Here is an 18338-nt window from a genome sequence, read left to right on the forward strand (position 1 = left end):
ATGGTGTGCCACCAGAACCTGTGGCCCAGTGAGGCGGGAACTTGATTGCAACGTTCGCAGGTTGAATTTTGCCCTGGAAACATTTTGGACAATTTTAATTGAGATAAATGCACTCGATAAAAGACTTTAAGTTGAATGATTGTATGATTTGCATATAAGGAGCTAGAGTATATTCTATACATGGCTGCCTTCCACTCCTTTTCTGAAATATTAAATGACAAATCCTTTCCCTGATGAGCAAAGATATTTTTATAAATAATAGAGATGCTATCTGAGTCTTAAAGACTAATCAATATTTCTGCTAGAATAGAACAAGGTGGGAGGTCTGGAAAATTGGGCAGGTTCCATTTAGCAAAGTTTCTAGCTTGAAAGTAGTGGAAGAATTGTGTTGATGAGAAGTTGAATTTGAAGCATAAGATGCGAAGACATTACCTATGTACAGGTCTCTAAGTATTTTAATCCCGGACATTTTCCAGACATTAAAGAATGTATATGAGAGGGTGGAAAAAGGTGGCTGTCATGTAGGGATGCAAACAAATAAAAGCTTCTCTGTCTTAGAGTGCTTCTTACATTGGTTCTATATTCTGAGAGAGAGAAGTGCAATTGGATTAAAAGTGTATTAATGGTAATTTGTAGTACCTGGGGCACAATGGAGAGAAGTCAGAGAAGTACTGTAAGATTTTATTTCTATTGCAGATCAGGCTTGTGTATATTCCTTGATTTGTGTTGATGTCCAGGTCTTTATAACTTGTATATCTGCGGACCAGTAATACAATTTAAAGTTAGGTAGTGTCATACCCCCTTCTGCTTTAGGTTGTTGTAGAGTCGCCCTTTGGATGCATGGATTTTTCAAATTCCAAATAAAAGAAGTAATGATCAAGTCTAATTTCTTGAAAAATGATTGGTTGATGTGTATGGGGATGCTCTTAAATAGGAAGAGAAGCTTGGGAAGGATGGTCATCTTAGCAATGTTGATTCTCCCTGCTAATGTAAGTTGGAGGATAGACCATCTATTTACATCTTGATTAATTTTTTCCATATAGACAGATACGTTTTGTTGAAAAACAGCTTTATATTTGCTTGTGATATTTACCCCTAGATATTTAAACTGATCTGCTAAGATAATGGGAAGGTGTCCAGTCTGATATTGTATGCTAGAGAATTCACAAGAAAAAGCACACTTTTATTCAAATTTTGAGTCCAGATATCTTTTGAAAATCTGCTAATGCTATTAGGACTGCTGCCACTGAATTTTGTGGGTCAGATATATACAGTACCACATCACCTGCATATTTTGTTATTTTCTCTTCAAGTCCTTCTCTGACAAACACCTTTATCTCTGATGCATTTCAAAAGTATACAGCAAATGGTTTAATGGCAATTGCAAAGAGCAGAGGTGATAAGGGGTCTCCTTGTTTAGTACCACTTTCTAGTTTGAAGAAGTTTGAAATAGTGTTGTTAATACAAACTGAGACTTCTGGACTAGCATAAAGTACATGCACATATGTTTCTGTTATTAATGAAATAATTGAACAGTTTTGGGTAGCATGTTGAGTTGCTGTCATTATGATGTGGTGTTGGTTTCTACAGTGTGAGTCTCCAGAAATACCATAAAACAGGTATAGATTGAAAAATATGTTTTAATTATTTTGTGGGCGGCACGGTGGCGCAGTGGGTAGCACTACTGCCTCGCAGTAAGGGGACCCGGGTTCACTTCCCGGTCCTCCCTGTGTGGAGTTTGCATGTTCTCCCCGTGTCTGCGTGGGTTTCCTCCCACAGTCCAAAGACATGCAAGTTAGGTACATTGGCAATTCTAAATTGTTCTTGGTGTGTGTGCGTGCCCTGTGGTGGGCTGGCACCCTGCCCAGGGTTTGTTTCCTACCTTGCGCTCTGTGTTAGCTGAGATTGGCTCCAGCAGACCCCCATGACCATGTAGTTAGGATATAGCGGGTTGGATAATGGATGGATGGATTATTTCATGTGACTTTTATAGATATTTTGGACACCAAATTCAAAAAAAGGAAGCCATGTTTCTCCATCACTTAACAATTTTACACAAAGCACATTTTTAAGTTGTCAATAATATTTTTTTATTGTTTTTTGCGCTATAATTAACTAATATCCATACTTTCTATTTAATGATGAATTGTTTGACGCTAATATTTTTAATATTAAAATCAATATTTAAAGTAAAACAGTTATTTTATTTGATAATAAGGCCAGAATATTGCTGGAATTGAACATGGTGATGAGTCAAAGCAGCAGGCAGGACATACAGAATTCTTATTTTCTCTGTTAGTGGAACAGCAGAGCAAAGAATTTTCATTAGGTTTTCAAGGAATGGCCAGCTAGAAAAAAGCTACAGTTTAGTGCCAAAAACACCATCAGGCCTAGCTGGGTGGATCCAGATAAAGTGCTGTTACCACCGCTTCATATTAAGCTTGGTTTAATGAAGCAGTTAATGAATATGTATTGTCAGTCAGTCAGGCATTATCCAACCCGCTATATCCTAACACAGGGTCATGGGGGTCTGCTGGAGCCAATCCCAACCAACACAGGTCACAAGGCAGGAATAAATCCCGGGCAGGGTGCCAGCCCACTGCAATATGTATTGTTTTCCTTAAATATTTGCTTTAAATTATTAGATTGACTAAAGATTTTCATCCATCCATCCATTTTCCTTTTGAGCAATATTGTACACATGACTAAATTGTTAAATGTATTTTATTAAATTTTAATCAAACTTCTTTTCAGTTTTGTACTTAAATGTGATGTGATGGAAACATGCTAATTGGATTTTAGTTGTGTTCATGAATGCATACATTTGTTATGAGTTTAATTTTGAAGGCCTATGTAATTAATTTAATCAAATCAAGGATATCAAAACTGTCATTTTCCAAGCTTGCAGACATCCCTATCAATCTTCATGCATTTGTGTTTAGTTTTTGTGCTTTAGACTTCCTGGTTCTAACTCCTTACTTTTATGTTCTTACTGCTTTTTTTATATTAGCATTTTCGTAGCAGCAAACATTCGGACAGATTTCTGGCTTCTGGCTTTGGTTAACATTTCCTCTCCCAGTCATCTCGATTTCTCAGTCAGCCTTTCCTTGTGTTTTAGAGTCACCAGTCACACAATGAGCCTGAAGGAATGAAATGAACACGAACACTAAAGGACATTTTAAGGAAGTCAGTGATAAGAAGATAAAATGTAGTTCTTCGAAGAACAGCACAAGGCTCTATTTAAGTGTTGGGCCTCCATCTGAGCACTGCTTGCTTAGTAATCAAAAAATGTAAATTGCATTTTGCCATCAGGATGCTGCCCACAAAGAGGCAGAAGACCTGGGAGGAAGACCAACAAGAAACTAATAATCACCTACGGAGTTCACCGGTGGAAAGTGGAGTGAAGAAGCATCAGCCAACCATTTCAAGAGTTCTACATAACAATGACTTCTATGTGAGGGTGGCAAGAAAGAAAACATTACATACAAATGATCATGTTAAAGCTTCTGTGGTTTGCCAGAAAATTATGAAAATTTGTCATTTTTAAGTTTTGTGGGTAGAAGAGACCGACAATGAAGTTTGTGGTAAAAACTGTAAGAACTATGCGTGCCACAGCTTTAACTCTGTTCGTGCTCCAAAAAAACACCATCCTGTCAGTGAAGTAAGGTGGAAGCATCATAATGCTGTGGGGATGCTTTTCATTCAGCATTGGGCAGCTTGTCAGAGCTGAAGCAAAATCATATACAATGGGGGAGAAGGCTAAATAACAGCAAATGATATTAAAACAACCATGAAAAAAAATTCTACCTACTCGTATTCACAGTATACTCGTTTTATTTTCATCAGTCAGTTATCCAGTCATATGTTCAGATCATCCGAAGCACATGCTTTTTTTCAAGAATATTGTTAAATAAAGCTTCCAGAAAATTAAGGCAGCATACAAAAGGGATGGGCATTTAAGAGGATTCAAGCTTTTGAAATGGACTGAATTAATTGGTCAAGAAACTTTGCTATCTCAGTTTTCCATTAAAACATGATCAAAAAAAAAATTTCTCTGCCACCACTACAAACAACATAACAGTTTAAAAAAAATTATCAAGTACAGCTATAGTATTCGTTTAAGGTATCTCAGCCAAATATTAATGACTGAATATTCAAGATACTAAGTTCTGCATATAACTATGTTATGTTAAAGATACCTGCTGACAAATAACTAATATTGATTTCAAACTTTTCCTTTTTTAATATTTAAGTTTGCAATAAAAACATAGTTTGAAAGAAGTTGTTGCAGTAATGATAATAATAATAATAATAATAATAATAATAATAATAATAATACAACAGACATTTTAAAAACTTTTCAAGAGTCAACCCACTTTTGCAGAGGGAGCAGTCTCACTCCCTGCAGCAGCAGCCACTGCTGCCTTTATTTGGCCATATAAAAACTGTTTTAATGTTAACATGACAAAAAGAATGCCCTTAATATTCAGTACTGCTTTACTAACTTTACACAATGTATATGATTGCAGATATATACAAATTGATATGTGATTACTTTCTGTTCTTTTACTGGTGTCAAATACAGTACAGATAAACACTCAGCTTTTAATTTTAGATATGAAGCTTGGTCTTCCCTTACTATGAGGCATTTGGCCTTTTTTCTGTTTTTGATTTTTTTTCTTTTGGTCACTGACAATCAAATGGTGTTTTTCCAGGATGGGCCCCAAACACTCATTATGCCTTTCTTGTGTTTATCTTATCTTATCTTACAAAGGCATGCAAAAGTTTGGGCATCCTTGTTTCAAATGTTTGTTACTGTGAATAGTTAAATGAGGAGAAGATGAACTGATCACCAAAAGCATAAAGTTAAAGATGACACATTTCTTTAATATTTGCGCAAGATTACATTTTTATTTCGATCATTCACAGGTACAAAATATCAAAAAAATGAAAAGGGCCTGAAGCAAAAGTTTGGGCATCCAACACGATCAATACGTAGTAAAATCCCCTTTGGCAAGTATCACATACTTTTAAATGCTTTTTGTAGCCAGCTAGGAGTCTTTCAATTCTTACTTGGTATATTTTTGCCCACTCTTCCTTGCAAAAGGTTTTCCATTCTGCAAGATTCTTGGGCCATCTTGTATGCATTGCTCTTCTGAGATCTATTCACAGATTCTCAATGATGTTTAGGTTAGGAGACTGTGAGGGCCATGGCAAAACTGTCACCTTGTACTTCCTAAGGTATTCCATTGCAGATTTTGAAGTGTGTTTCAGATGATTATTTTGTTGTAGGTCCCATCATCTTTTTTTACAGACGGTGGGATGTTTGCTTCCAGAATACACTGTATTTATCTGAATCCATTCTTCCCTCTACCAATGGTATGTTCCCTCTGCCACTGGCAGCAACACAAATCCAGAGCATGACTGATCAACTGCCATATTTAATAGTTGGAGAGGAGCTATTTTCCTGGAATTCTGTGCCCTTTTTTTCTGCAAACATACCTTTGCATATTGTGGCCATAAAGTTCCACAGGACATGTTTCCAAAATGCATCAGGCTTGTTTAGGTGTTTATTTGCAAATTTCAGGTGCTGAATTTTGTGGCCAAGATGCAGGAAATGTTTTCTTTTGCTGACTCTACAATGGCAGTCATATTTGTCAGGTATCTCTGCATGGTAGTATAGTGTACCATCAGTCCAGAATCTGCTGAATCTTCTTCAACGGTGGTTTTTATTTGCCTTTCTAGCAATCTAATGAGCAATTTTTTCAGAAAGGTTTCTTGGTCTTTCAGACCTCAACTTGACCTCCACCGTTCCTGTTAACTTCCATTCATTAATAACAATACAAAATAAGGAAACAGTTACCTGAAAACGCTTTGCTATCTTCTTGCAACCTTCTCATGCTTTGTGAACATCAATTATTTTACTTTTCAGATTGCTAGGCAGCTGCTCAGAGGAGCCCATAGCTGCTGATTGTTGGGACAATGTTTAAGAAGTCAGAGAATGTATACAGCTTCACCTGGGGTTTCCTAATCGTGACTGTGAACAAGCCACAGTCCTAACAAGCTAATTAAGGGACCTTGGGAAAAGTTATCTGAGATCTCAAATATCTTGTGAGGCCCAAACTGTTGCATGGTGCTCCTTTCCATTTTTCACTATACAACTGTACAAAATAAAAACAAACTAATCTTGCATAAAATGCTGAAAAGAAACATGTCATCTTTAACTTTATGCCTATGGATGAACAGTTCATCTTCTGCTCACTTAACTATTCACAGTAACAGACATTTTAAGCAAGGGTGCCCAAACTATACATATTTTATATATATACTACGCATGAAAGTGTATGTGTCTGTCCGTCCCAGAAGTGAGAGGTGGAATCGGGGTAAAGGATCCGCCTCTGAGGAAACAGAAAACTTGCTTGGCCGCTAATAAGACGTGCGAAGCCAGCACGTCATCAAAATGAAACCTCAGAAGAAAGACAAAGTTAATTAGCCGCTAACATCAGCAAAACAGTATTCTTTTTACTTTTCCTCCTACTTTTTGCGAGCATGTCGGCAAAACAAATCCTCCTAGGAGACAGATGCCCAGAGCAGTTCCTTTCAATTACCTGACATCTCTACATTTCAATTTTTTCTGACGTTTTCAATAGTTTCTAGGACCCTGGGCTTTTTACACACTAGGGGGCTTTGCCCCCCGCTCGCTTCTCTTGTCAACCCCCCGGCCTGTGCTACGTGCCAGCCACTTCACGTCTCTGCCTCTTGTGTAGATGGATTTCACTTTCACCAAATAACAAGTCTTTTAATTCTCACAGATAGGCCTCTTCATTGGAAAGAAGCATTACTTTTCCCTGACAGACTAACAAAATCTACATATTTCTGTCATATCACCTATGTCCATATATCTCTTTTCACTGTTTCGTTATTTCACAGAGTAAGGAGGACCTATGCGTTTGTGCGCTTGTGATTTCATTGTTTCCGTGTAGCAGTTCGCTGTATAAGCGGATCCAAAAATATCGCGGACATGCAGACGGAGAATAGGAGACGATTGCCCTCAAGAGGAGAGAGAGAGAGAGAGAGGGGGGAGCGAGTGAGAGAGATAAGGAGAGAGAGACGCATGCACGAGGGAGAGAGATAAGGAGAGAGGAGAGATAAGGAGAGAGACAGAGACGCGTGAGCGAGCGAAAGAGATAAGGAGAGAGAGAGGCACGCGCGAGCCACTCGAGCGAGAGAGATGAGAGACGCGTGCGCGAGCAAGAGAGATAAGGAGAGAGAGATGCGCACGAGAGAGAAGAACCATCGGCTCAGTTATACTTACATGACGCTCAGCAGACAAAGTGTATCCATACTACTTGTATTGCAAGACATCGCTCGTTTTATCAAGTCAAAATTAATTAAAAAATTTAGCTCGTCTTGCAAAACAGTCGTAAACCAAGTTACTTGCAAACCAAGGTTCCACTTGTATATATTATTTATCAGTGTTATTTGTTAGGAAAATTGATTTTTATGTTGATATTTTTGGGGGTGCGGAACGGATTAACTGGATTTCTATTATTTTCAATGGGAAGTTTGTTCTAGATACGAGACATTCGCTATACAAGCTCAGTGCTGGAACGAATTAAACTCGTATCTCGAGGTTCCACTGTATGTATATATATATATGTATATATATATATATATCAGGGGTGCGGAAATCAATCCAACGCCCGACTTGTCTGACACATAGGTAAATTGACCGTCGGACAAGCGTGTTTTTCTAGTTTTACAACTACTTTCAAATTTTAAACATTTGGGTACGTACTTCATGCGGAAACAGTCTACTTAGGCATGTTCTTCATGTCTCAAATTGTTATTCAATATTGTTTACATAATGACGGCTGATTTTTCAAAGGGGAATCACTCTTGTGGTCTTACATAAGTATTTTACCCTACTATTTACACGCTTGGAGATGCGGTCATTTTTTTCATGCCGACATTACGATGTAATTTGATGATTTTTCATTATAATCGATAACTTTTATATATTATTGATAAATTAATTTTTTCCACATAAAAATGCGGTCATTTCACCTACAATGCAATTGTTTTCTCCACATAAAGCTTGTTAGGCAGTTAATCTTTCCTGAAATTTGCGATTTTGCACAGGTTGTGATATATTGAGGAATTAAGAAATTTATTGCATGACATCAGTTTTGATGAGCTGTCAATAGATAATTTTTGATTAGAGAATTTTTCATATAAAACAAGTTGGTTTATTAAAAATAAAGAAGAAAACATTCTAACGGTTTCCAAATGTTATGAAATATCAATAAAAATCTTCACTTAGACGCGATTATTTTTTCCCAAGAACATCGGTAATATTTACTTCTTTGGAAATGTACCATCTTACGGAATTTCAAATACGTAATTAGGAATTACCTGCGTAACCCATAATGCACTGCGGTAAGTATGTTGTTCTCGCTATATGCATGTTGCTGAAACGGAAACAAGTAGCATCGCGGATGAGAAATGGATCATTGCTTGATTAAAACTGAGACAACAGGCCCTGAAAAACCTACGGGAGCGTATTAAGGCCACGGTGAAAAAAATACGGACACAGTGAAGACAAAAAAAATGTAAATGTCGAGATTATCAGTAGAATGTCGCAAACTAAATTACATGTTAAAATGAATGTTTCATTTACTAGATTTTTTTAAACCCCATCATAATTTAATGTAGCACATTAAATGCTTTATATTAAGTGTTCCCCGACCCAGTTGTTAATTTCTGCACGCTTCTTAAACTGACTTCCTCTTGCACTGAGGAAGCGCCGGCAGCAGTCGCCGCACATTGACTTCATGATATTCCTGCTCAATGAACATTCAGAATACTAAGATAAATACTTTTATCTTTTTCACGATGAAATGCATTAAAGCATGTATTAGACATGGGTGGCAGGGGGCACGGTGGAGTGGTTGTAGTGCTGCTCCCTTGCATTAAGGGGTCCTCAGATCTACGTTCAGTGTAGAGAAGTTTATGGCGGGTGTGACGAGGGTCCAAAAAACTGGATATTTGAATGGGTATCGCGCAGGTTTAACTGAAATACGTGAATGTTGGGTTCGTGATCTGGAGGTCGGAGACACAAACGCAGAATTCAATTGATGTTTTTCTGAGCAGGCTTTCTTTATTGCATGTTTGCTGTGTCTATCTTTAGTACTAAACCCCCAGTTACTATCCTTTGTCTTTCTCCATATAACCAATCACCACACGATAAACGTCTTTGTGAAATTAAAACTAGTTATAAACCTAGACCTCAGAGTTTTCAGAACTTTAAAAAAAATTTTGTTATACATGTTTAATTATGACATCCATTCAGAGGTCTAAGCTTATAACTAGTTTTGATTTCACAAATACGTTTATTGTGTGGTGATTGGTTATGTGCAGAAAGAAAAAGGATAGGAACTGGAGGTTTAGTACATCACATAGAGACATGAGTCTAAAAGTAAGAAAAAAGTTGGTTCAATTGAAAAAGCGTTTTCTAAAGCTGAACGCTCGAAGGGTTGAGCGTTATGCTAGGCTGTTCAATGCTGCTTCTTTAGAAGAGTTTGACCCACGACCAGCTGTGGAATTCTGGCTGTCACCTGGCAACAGGTACATCACTCATAAAAAACCTGAAAAGTCATCAGCATCCACTTCTGCAGGACCATCAGTCCAGGAACCATGCAGTTCAGCTCAAGAAGAAATGAACAACATTCATTCAGCCCATGCTGTCTGAGATTGCTGTCTGTAAAGATTCTTGGGGGTGAAGATATTGCAAGACAAAAGCTGAAGAACATGGCAGAAAATGAATCAGGACAGTGTTCTGTTATGTAACTGTAATATATGAAAAAAGAAGTAGTGTAGCTATAATGAAGGCATTGTTTATTAGCCAGTTAAAATAAGGGAATCTTTTATATAATGTTCTAGAGCAAGGTGGCAAAATACTACTCCCTGAAAGAACTTTTTTCAGTTTTAAAATGGAAGGCAGTTTTGGTAACAATAAAAGAGATCAGAAAAAATAAACTATTTTTCACTTTTGTTATTTGTTTATGGGCAAGTGAATTTAACTGGCGGACAAGTGGATTCTCTAAGTTTACTTGTCCGTGGACAAGTAGAAACAAATTTGATTTCCACACCCCTGTATATTGTGGACTATGCCCGGCAGTTTATCCCGGCCAAGACCCCCAAGCTGCTAGATGGAGCCCTCCCTGCAATGTGGAGATGCCCCGAATTCCAGCAGGGCATCATGGACTTTGGAGTTGTAATTTACAGCTCTGCTGGATAACGTCGGGGCTGCCAGGGGCCGCTGCAGGGAGGCACAAAGATATTTGCTTTTCCTATAGCCCGGAAGTACTTGCAGGTCACAAGGACAGAAGGAATAAAGTGCTTCCGGGCTGACAAGGAAAGAATAGTTTTTGATTTGACCTGGAAGTGCTAGGTAGTCACATGGACTGCAGGTTAAGGAGCACTTCCTCATCTTGCACCCTCATCCATGCTGGAAAAAAATATTGCTGAATCTCAAGGACTTAGACTCCATCTCTACAATATATAAAATCATTTTACAATCCCTCCCTTTCAAAGATCCAAGAGGACACTGGGAAAAAGATCTCTCAATTAATATATCAGAAAAGGAGTGGAAAGTAGCAATGCAGAGAATTCACTCGAGCTCCATATGCGCAAAGCATACAATTATACAACTCAAAATGATATATCGAGCACATCTGTCTCGACTAAAACTCTCCAAAATGTTTCCAGGGCATGATCCAACCTGTGAACGTTGCAACCAAGTCCCAGCCTCACTGGGTCACATGTTCTGGGCCTGCTCCAAATTAACATTATTCTGGACAAAAATTTTTAATTACCTTTCAGATAGACTTGAAATCACAATCCCTCCTAACCCATTAACAGCTGTGTTTGGGGTTCTTCCAGAGGGGCTTAAAGTGGAGAAAAACAAACACATTGTGATTGCATTCACTACACTTTTGGCACGCAGACTTATTCTGATAAACTGGAAGAACCCAAACTCTCCTCTTTTAAGTCAGTGGGAAACTGATGTGTTATATTATTTGAAATTGGAAAAAATCAAATACTCAGAGGATCCGTACAGACGTTTTTCAAAACATGGCAGGATCTAATCAGTAATATTTTAAAATAAGCTCATAAAGTACAGAGAATTTATTAATTTAGGTATGTTTACAAACCTTAAATTTCACGCCGTTTGGCTTGCTCTCTCTCTCAGGGGTGGGGATCGATCTGTTCTTAACATAATTTTTCTTTTTGTAAAAACTTGATTGCTTTGTATGGATTGCAATAAAAAAAAGGGAAAAAAAAAAGGAGCACTTCCGGGTCGTGTACTATAAAAGGACTCTGGGAGCTCCCAGACGGTGAGCTGAGCTGGGTGGTAGGAGGGCAACACGTCTGGGAGTGGAGGATTGATAAGTGTGATTATTATTGTATTGTTTATTAAGGAATAGTGTAGAGTGGAGGGTGCTTGGTGCACATAATTATTATAATAAAACGAAGAATTATTGCACTTTTATCTGGTGTTTGGATGTGGTACCTGAGGGTTCAAGGGAGCGATAGTGCCCCCTACTGCTACAATATATATATATATGAACACAGCATAAATGTAAGGTAAGGAAGTGCACGGCTGGAAAGAGGTTGCATGGGGCAAGAATAACACCAGGATGGGAAAGGTCAGGCCTGGGAAAGCAGCAGGAAAGGTTTCCACATTCAGCTGTGAGAATACAGGAGATACTGTGCTGTATATGTACTGAGGTTCTGGAAGGAAATAAGGCATGTGATCCAATGTGTTAGTGTCTGTGCTTGTGTGTGTGTGTGTGTGTGTGTGCGTGTGTGCAGGGGCGGTCCTAGCCTGTCTGGTGCCCTGGGCAAACACCCCCTCTGGCCCCGTCGCCCCCCCAGCATTCTAATAAACACTGATCAAAATTAGTGCAATAAAACAAACTATTGGAAATGTAATGTCTAACAGAGACATTTATACAGCACCAAAATATTTCGTTATAGTGTAAAGAATTTTCATTTTAGTACCATCTCCAGTCATCAGTTCACCAGGTCACTAACAACTACATAAACCATTTCTCTCAGAGCTGCAGTCAGTTTATTATTTCAGGTTAACTTTCCCCGCCTAACGCGCGGGGGCCAGTCGCGGATAGTTGACACAGACTGCTCTGCCAATCAGTTCGATTCCCTGCTGGGGAGAAAGTGCTATTTTTGTTTTCTTTTTAACAATATAAAGTGGTATGCACTGTCAGTCAGTCAGTCAGATCATTGCATTTTCATGTGGGATGCTCCTTTTAAAATATTTTTAACAATTGAGACTGCAATTAACATGAACAGGTGTCTTTATAACTGTAATTTTTAAAATCCATAAGACATATACAGACAGAGCACTGCATAATAGACAGACAGATAGAGGAGTCACTAGATATATAAATAAACAGGGAAAGCACTTTATAATAGATATAAAAAACAGCTAAGGGGATAGATAAATAGATAGGAAGGAAAGGCACTATATGATCGGCAGATAGGGAAGCTGCTATATAATAATAAGATTACTATTACTATATAGATAGACAGGGAGTTCACTGTATAAAAGACAGACAGAGAAAGCACTGCTAACTGAAAAATGGTCCAGCCTTTTTATTACTCAACAGATATTTTTAGGAAGGCAAGCAGATAGTGAGAGTGCATGCAGATGTATAATAAATGTGGGATGTTCTTTTTAAAATATTTAAAAATTGTGACTACAATTAACATGAACAAGTGTCCTTATAACTGTTCTTATTTTTAAGTTATGTAAGACATTCACTGTCAGAGAGCACTGAATAATACACAGACAGAGAAGTCAGTAGACAGGTAAACTGGGAAGGCACTGTGTAATAGAAGATATAAAACTGTCAGGAGAAAAAAAATAGACACATACGGATAAATAGATGTGAAAGGCACTATATAATAAATTGATAGATAGATATGAAAGGCACTATATGACTGATGCTGCAGAAAGGCAAGCAGGCAGTAAGAGTACATTCACATGTGAAAGGCACTAGATAAATGAATAGATAGGGAAGACACTTATATAATAGGCAGACAGGGAATTCACTGCATAATAGCAGACAGACAAGGCAAGCAGGCAGTGAGAGTACAGATAGATTTGAAATACACTAGATAGATAGAGAAGACATTGTACAACAGATATTAACAGGAAAGGTGCTATATAATAGGCAGACAGAGAAGGCACTAGACAGATAGATAACTGTATTAACTAAATAGTAGTTTCGTTTTATATATAATGTATATGTATTTTACAACTCAGAGAATTATGCCAAAAAGAAATACATTAAATCATATCAATCGACACACGCTGCACGCAGGCAAGCGGGCAGTTAAAGTGGCGATAGATGTGAAAGGCGCTAGATAGATAGTATACAACAGGCAAAAATAGCGAACACTTGTTAACAGTATTAGCTATACATAATGAAATCATGAATTAATCAACAGAAATAACCGCGCGATCTACATTTTAAACTTCACGATTTACTTCAAAAATAAAAAAATCACCGCAGCAGCAAATTGGCCCTAAGAAGGCAGACGCTGCAGGCTGGTAGCAGGCAGAGCGGCGAAAAGTGCAGAACAGCGCCAGCAGCAGGCAGCAGGCGCACCTCGCAAATGGAGGGCGCCCTTACTCCCCACAAATGGGCAATAGAAAACCAATCGGTGCCCATGCAATCCCAAAAATGTGCTGCCGTGATGTCGGGGCAGCATGGACGCACGCAAAAAAAAATTTTTTTTTTTTCCAATGCCCAAGATGCCACCCTGGGCATGTTCCCATGTCGCCCATATCAAAAACCGTCACTGTGTGTGGGTGTGCAAGACAGAGAGAAAGAGATATGGTCTGGGTAGAAACATGAAATGATCCATCAAGACACTACCAGGACAGACAGTCCGGCACTAAGCAGGGGGACCTGGCCCCTTGACTAAGGATTGAGACAGAGTGAAAATGTGAGGAAATGTCAGAGGTGGCATTTAAGGGGCAGGGCCTCCAAAAAGTATTTATCTCATTAAATTCTCTATTAGGGAAAAACTGAACAAACCTATATACTGTATTCCCTTCTAGTACCCTATGCTCTTTGATGGCCTGTAGGTACTGGTGAAAAAAACTCCATGTTCCACAAATTGTTCTATTCAGTATACTATATAATCTCATCCTATCAGCTGATATGTTGTCAATTTCTGCTGCTTTGACAATTAAATAAATACGCTATTTTAAATGTTCAGTGTTAATTGGAATTTCCTAGCATATCCTATCATAACTGTCTATGGCAGACAGATAAATAATCTAGCTTTCATTGCTACCTGTCCAATTAGATAGCTCTAAAAGGATAATTAAATTCATTGCACATCTGCCATTATACATTTCCCCATCTCCCCACCACCATCACTGCTTGCTTACTATAATTCAGGGTTGTGGGGTGCCATAGCCTGGAAGCAACAGGCACAATGCAGACACCATCTGTGGCTGAGATCGTAATCCAGAGTTGGGCACAGACAAACACAATCATTCATACCAGAGCCAATTACCAATGCCTATTAACATGACAGGCTCAAGCAGGAAACTGAAATTACAAAAGGAAACCCACATGGACAAGAGGGGAGTGTGTAAAACTGAACAACTGTGATGTGTCAATGATACCTGCCACGGCACCATGCCTACCCTACTATTTAAAAAGAGTACCATTTGTTTCATTTAAAGGTTAAATGCAGGTTTATTTTTTATTAATTTCACTATATTATCTACCAACAACATATGAACAGATTTCTGGCAACAAAAGTGAGAACTAATAATCCCAGATAGGTAGGACAGGTCTCATTTTTCTTCAGACATGTCTGGTGAATCAGCATGCACAACATGTCTTAAATGTGAATCACATAGGTGAATGACCTCCAACGTGAAGAAAGTAATTGTGCAAACAGAAAAGAATCACAGTAGACAAATACTTTCACTTAATGAGAGACATCAACCTAAATTACACCCTCTCTGGAGTGTTCACTTGCATGATGCACTACTCAACACCACTGTCTGAAAAAGCAGCTCACATTTTTTGAAGTGTATTTCTTACCTGTGGGCAGTCTTTAATGTAGTGTCCCTTATTAAAGCAAAGATGGCACAGGTAGTTGGGGGGTGGTCTTTTGCTAGGTTTTCTTGGCTCAGAGGTGAGAGATAAATCAGAGAAATGGTCCGTCAAAGAGCTCAGCCCATCAACGATGTTATTGAGAGATCCGTAGGGTGATGCACTCTTGTAAAGACTACTGCTTAAGGCCTGCAGACAAATCAAAAAAGTCAAATGTCAGCTTGCACAAATCTCACATGTTTTAATATTGTAAGAAGAATATCTGGAGGTGAGCAAGAGATGTTGAAAGGAGAAGAACTCGGTTCTGTAAGCAGACGATATACAGGGCACTACTTAGACACCATTAAGATACCTAACAGCTGAAGGCTGTGATACTTGACACTGTGTAATAAACTCACTTTAAAATGTGTCACAATAATAATAATAATAATAATAATAATAATTCATTACATTTATATAGCACATTAAAATGTTGTCTGTGTCTCTCACTCTATTAATGTAATAAAACCATCTGTCAGCCTGTCAGTTTGTCACTATTTGAGAATGTCCATCTATGGTACAACAAGGAATCAAGTGTGGATGGAACGCCATTTCATTGCAAGCCACCACAAAGCTCAATCCCAGAACGATTATGAGTTTTTAGTTCACCCTGGAAAGAAACTTACATGAACACAACTAAAATGAGTAAACTCCACTGGGAAGATTTAAAAAAAAGATGAGGAAAAAGAAAATGACAGTTACTGCTGGTAACAGTGAGTTATAAACCATGATTCACTCAGTACCAACTAAAAGACACTGGAGCAGATAAATTAGGGCAATCTGTGCAACACCCACAGTGCACGACTATAGAGAAGAACTATTGCTGCTACCTTTTAACAGCCACTTTGTAAATAAATCACTGTAAGACTGACCTCCTGAACCTAATATTTAAAGTCACATCTCCATGTCTCCAGTGTTTTAAGTACCACTGAGCCATTGATTGTTTTTTTTAATTATTTGTAACTCAGCTCCCCTACCCCTAATTCACATTATTTATCATAACTTTATTTCATTTAAATTATCTTTAGCAGTGCTGGCAGAAGTACTTGCCTCACCTTTATAAGTTTTACATATAGACAGTATAGTGTCCTTTTTTTTAAATAGTGTCTTTTCATATAAAATGTAGTACTTTTGTCACTGAAAGCATGTTCACAGGTTATGACATATATCCATAAAGTGAAGCTGAGGAGTCAAATAAAAATACTATTGTGTTCCTGAGTTCACAGGCTGGTTATGCAAACGTTCCAATGAAGCACACTGCCTGCCAGGAGAGGGAAGTTGTGAGTTCAGTAACAACTTAAAGCTCAAACACTTCAGAGAGTTTCAGATTCCATTTATAGATTGTATCCCAGCCAATCACAGAGAAGCATTCTGACAGGTGGCTGACAGATGGCTGACTCTCTCTAGAAACAAAAAAAAAAGTAATTATACATTTATGCTCAAGAATGCATGTCTTGGTTCCTGAAAAGAACAGCAAAAGGTGATTTGGGGTTCTACTAAGTTACAATATATCTTGCCATTGGAGGTATGGTCACAAAGTAAACAGGATCTTTTGGATACCATATGTAGGTGAAGCCCATAAAATGTTTAATTTTATAATAATAGGCTAAAGTTAGTGAAATAAACTGTGGGCCATGGACAGAAAGAAAGACATGCTTGGAACCTGTACAAGAGGAGTGAAGGTTCCTTCACATTGTGGAAAAAGCCCTTCTATACAGCTAGGAAGTAATTTAGAAACTGAACAAAAATATCAAAGCTGGTTATTGACTGGTGTTAGGATAGGAAGCCCATACACAGCAGCCTGGAGACTAAGGCAGTAAAGGCTGGTCTTGAGCACATGGCATCCAACTGGTGATACAGTATACGATTATAACCTAAAGTGTATATAGAAATTGAAAGTTGAACTGATGTTGATGAGGAGCTCGTGGATGGTTGGGAGAGTGTTTAGGATTATAGAGATTGACGCACCTTGAGCATGGGAAAGGTGCTATATAAATAAAATGAACTATTATTTTTATTATTATTATTAAAGTGAGCTGTTATGCACAACATTGCAGTCACATCCTATGCAATTACTCCTAAGTTACTCCACAAAATGTCTTTAGGGCCAGACAAACCCCTGCAAACTGTCAGCGTTACAAGGCTACAGTGCCTTCTACCACCCCAGGATGCATTGCATTCTTGAGCAATATATTCAGTTTTAACAGGAACCCATTACAATTACATATTAAAGCTACCTGCCAACCAGGAGGACTCCTTGCCCTTCATTGATCCACCAAGGTCTAATTCTTGTGTTAATACTCTGGAGGTTGATCTTCTCGGGCACCATAAGGTTTACCCCTTGCTACCCCTAGACAACACCCATCTATCCATGCAGACCTTCAGAAATGCTCTTAGCAGCTACTGTCATGTGCAAATAATATTGGGTCCTCTTTCTGTCCTGTGCCATCCTTACGGCTCAGTCAACTGTGGCAGACCATCACGACATGCAGTGTGTTTTTAAAATAAAGATGTATTAAGTAATTGGTAATGGGTGGCATGGTGATGCAATTGGTATTTTTGCTTTCCTCCCACATCCTCAAATACATGCAGGTTAGGTTAATGGATCATACTAAATTGGCCACTTGTGAGTGTGTGTGTATGTGATAGACTGGTGCCCAGACCAGGGTTGGTAGCTGCCTTGTGCCTGATGCTGCAAGTGAGACAGTGGGACTCTGACCTGAGATTCCCTGAACTGGATTAATCAGGTTTAAGAACATATTGGATGGTTATGTTGTATCGATACATGGTAAAGTATATATTACTTGTTATTGGTTTTACCAGCTTAACTAGAGAACCACTTCACCAACAGATGTCAAAGAGTTGTTTAAGGTCAGTTTAACAAATTCACTCTTAAGAAAAAAGCTGAGATCACTGAGAATTTTATTAAATGTACACAAACAGAGTAAGATATTGTCAGAGTGACAATCTAGGAGAAAAAACAACTAGTGTCCGATCCGACATTAAAGCTGATGGGGAAAGCCTGCACTTAGACTGTTCATTAGCTTACATCTGTGATGCATTTGGCTCCAATACCTGGTAAATCCCTCACATTTCCTTTCTTCTGGGGGATATAAAGTTTAAACCTTAATT

The 18338-nt window shown here is 38.3% G+C and overlaps 1 protein-coding gene across 1 annotated transcript in view; it reads right to left on the reverse strand.

Moving 5' to 3' along the window:
- The window catches only part of zcchc24 (zinc finger, CCHC domain containing 24), a 182517-nt gene that overhangs the window by 149931 nt on the left and 14248 nt on the right, over window positions 1-18338 (reverse strand). The window contains exon 2 of the mRNA XM_039772967.1: window positions 15156-15356. Coding sequence (XP_039628901.1) covers window positions 15156-15356 — 201 coding nt within the window. The remainder of the gene's footprint in view (window positions 1-15155; window positions 15357-18338) is intronic.

The sequence above is a fragment of the Polypterus senegalus genome, chromosome 1 (assembly GCF_016835505.1).
Source record: "Polypterus senegalus isolate Bchr_013 chromosome 1, ASM1683550v1, whole genome shotgun sequence".
NCBI classification, from domain to species: domain Eukaryota; kingdom Metazoa; phylum Chordata; class Cladistia; order Polypteriformes; family Polypteridae; genus Polypterus; species Polypterus senegalus.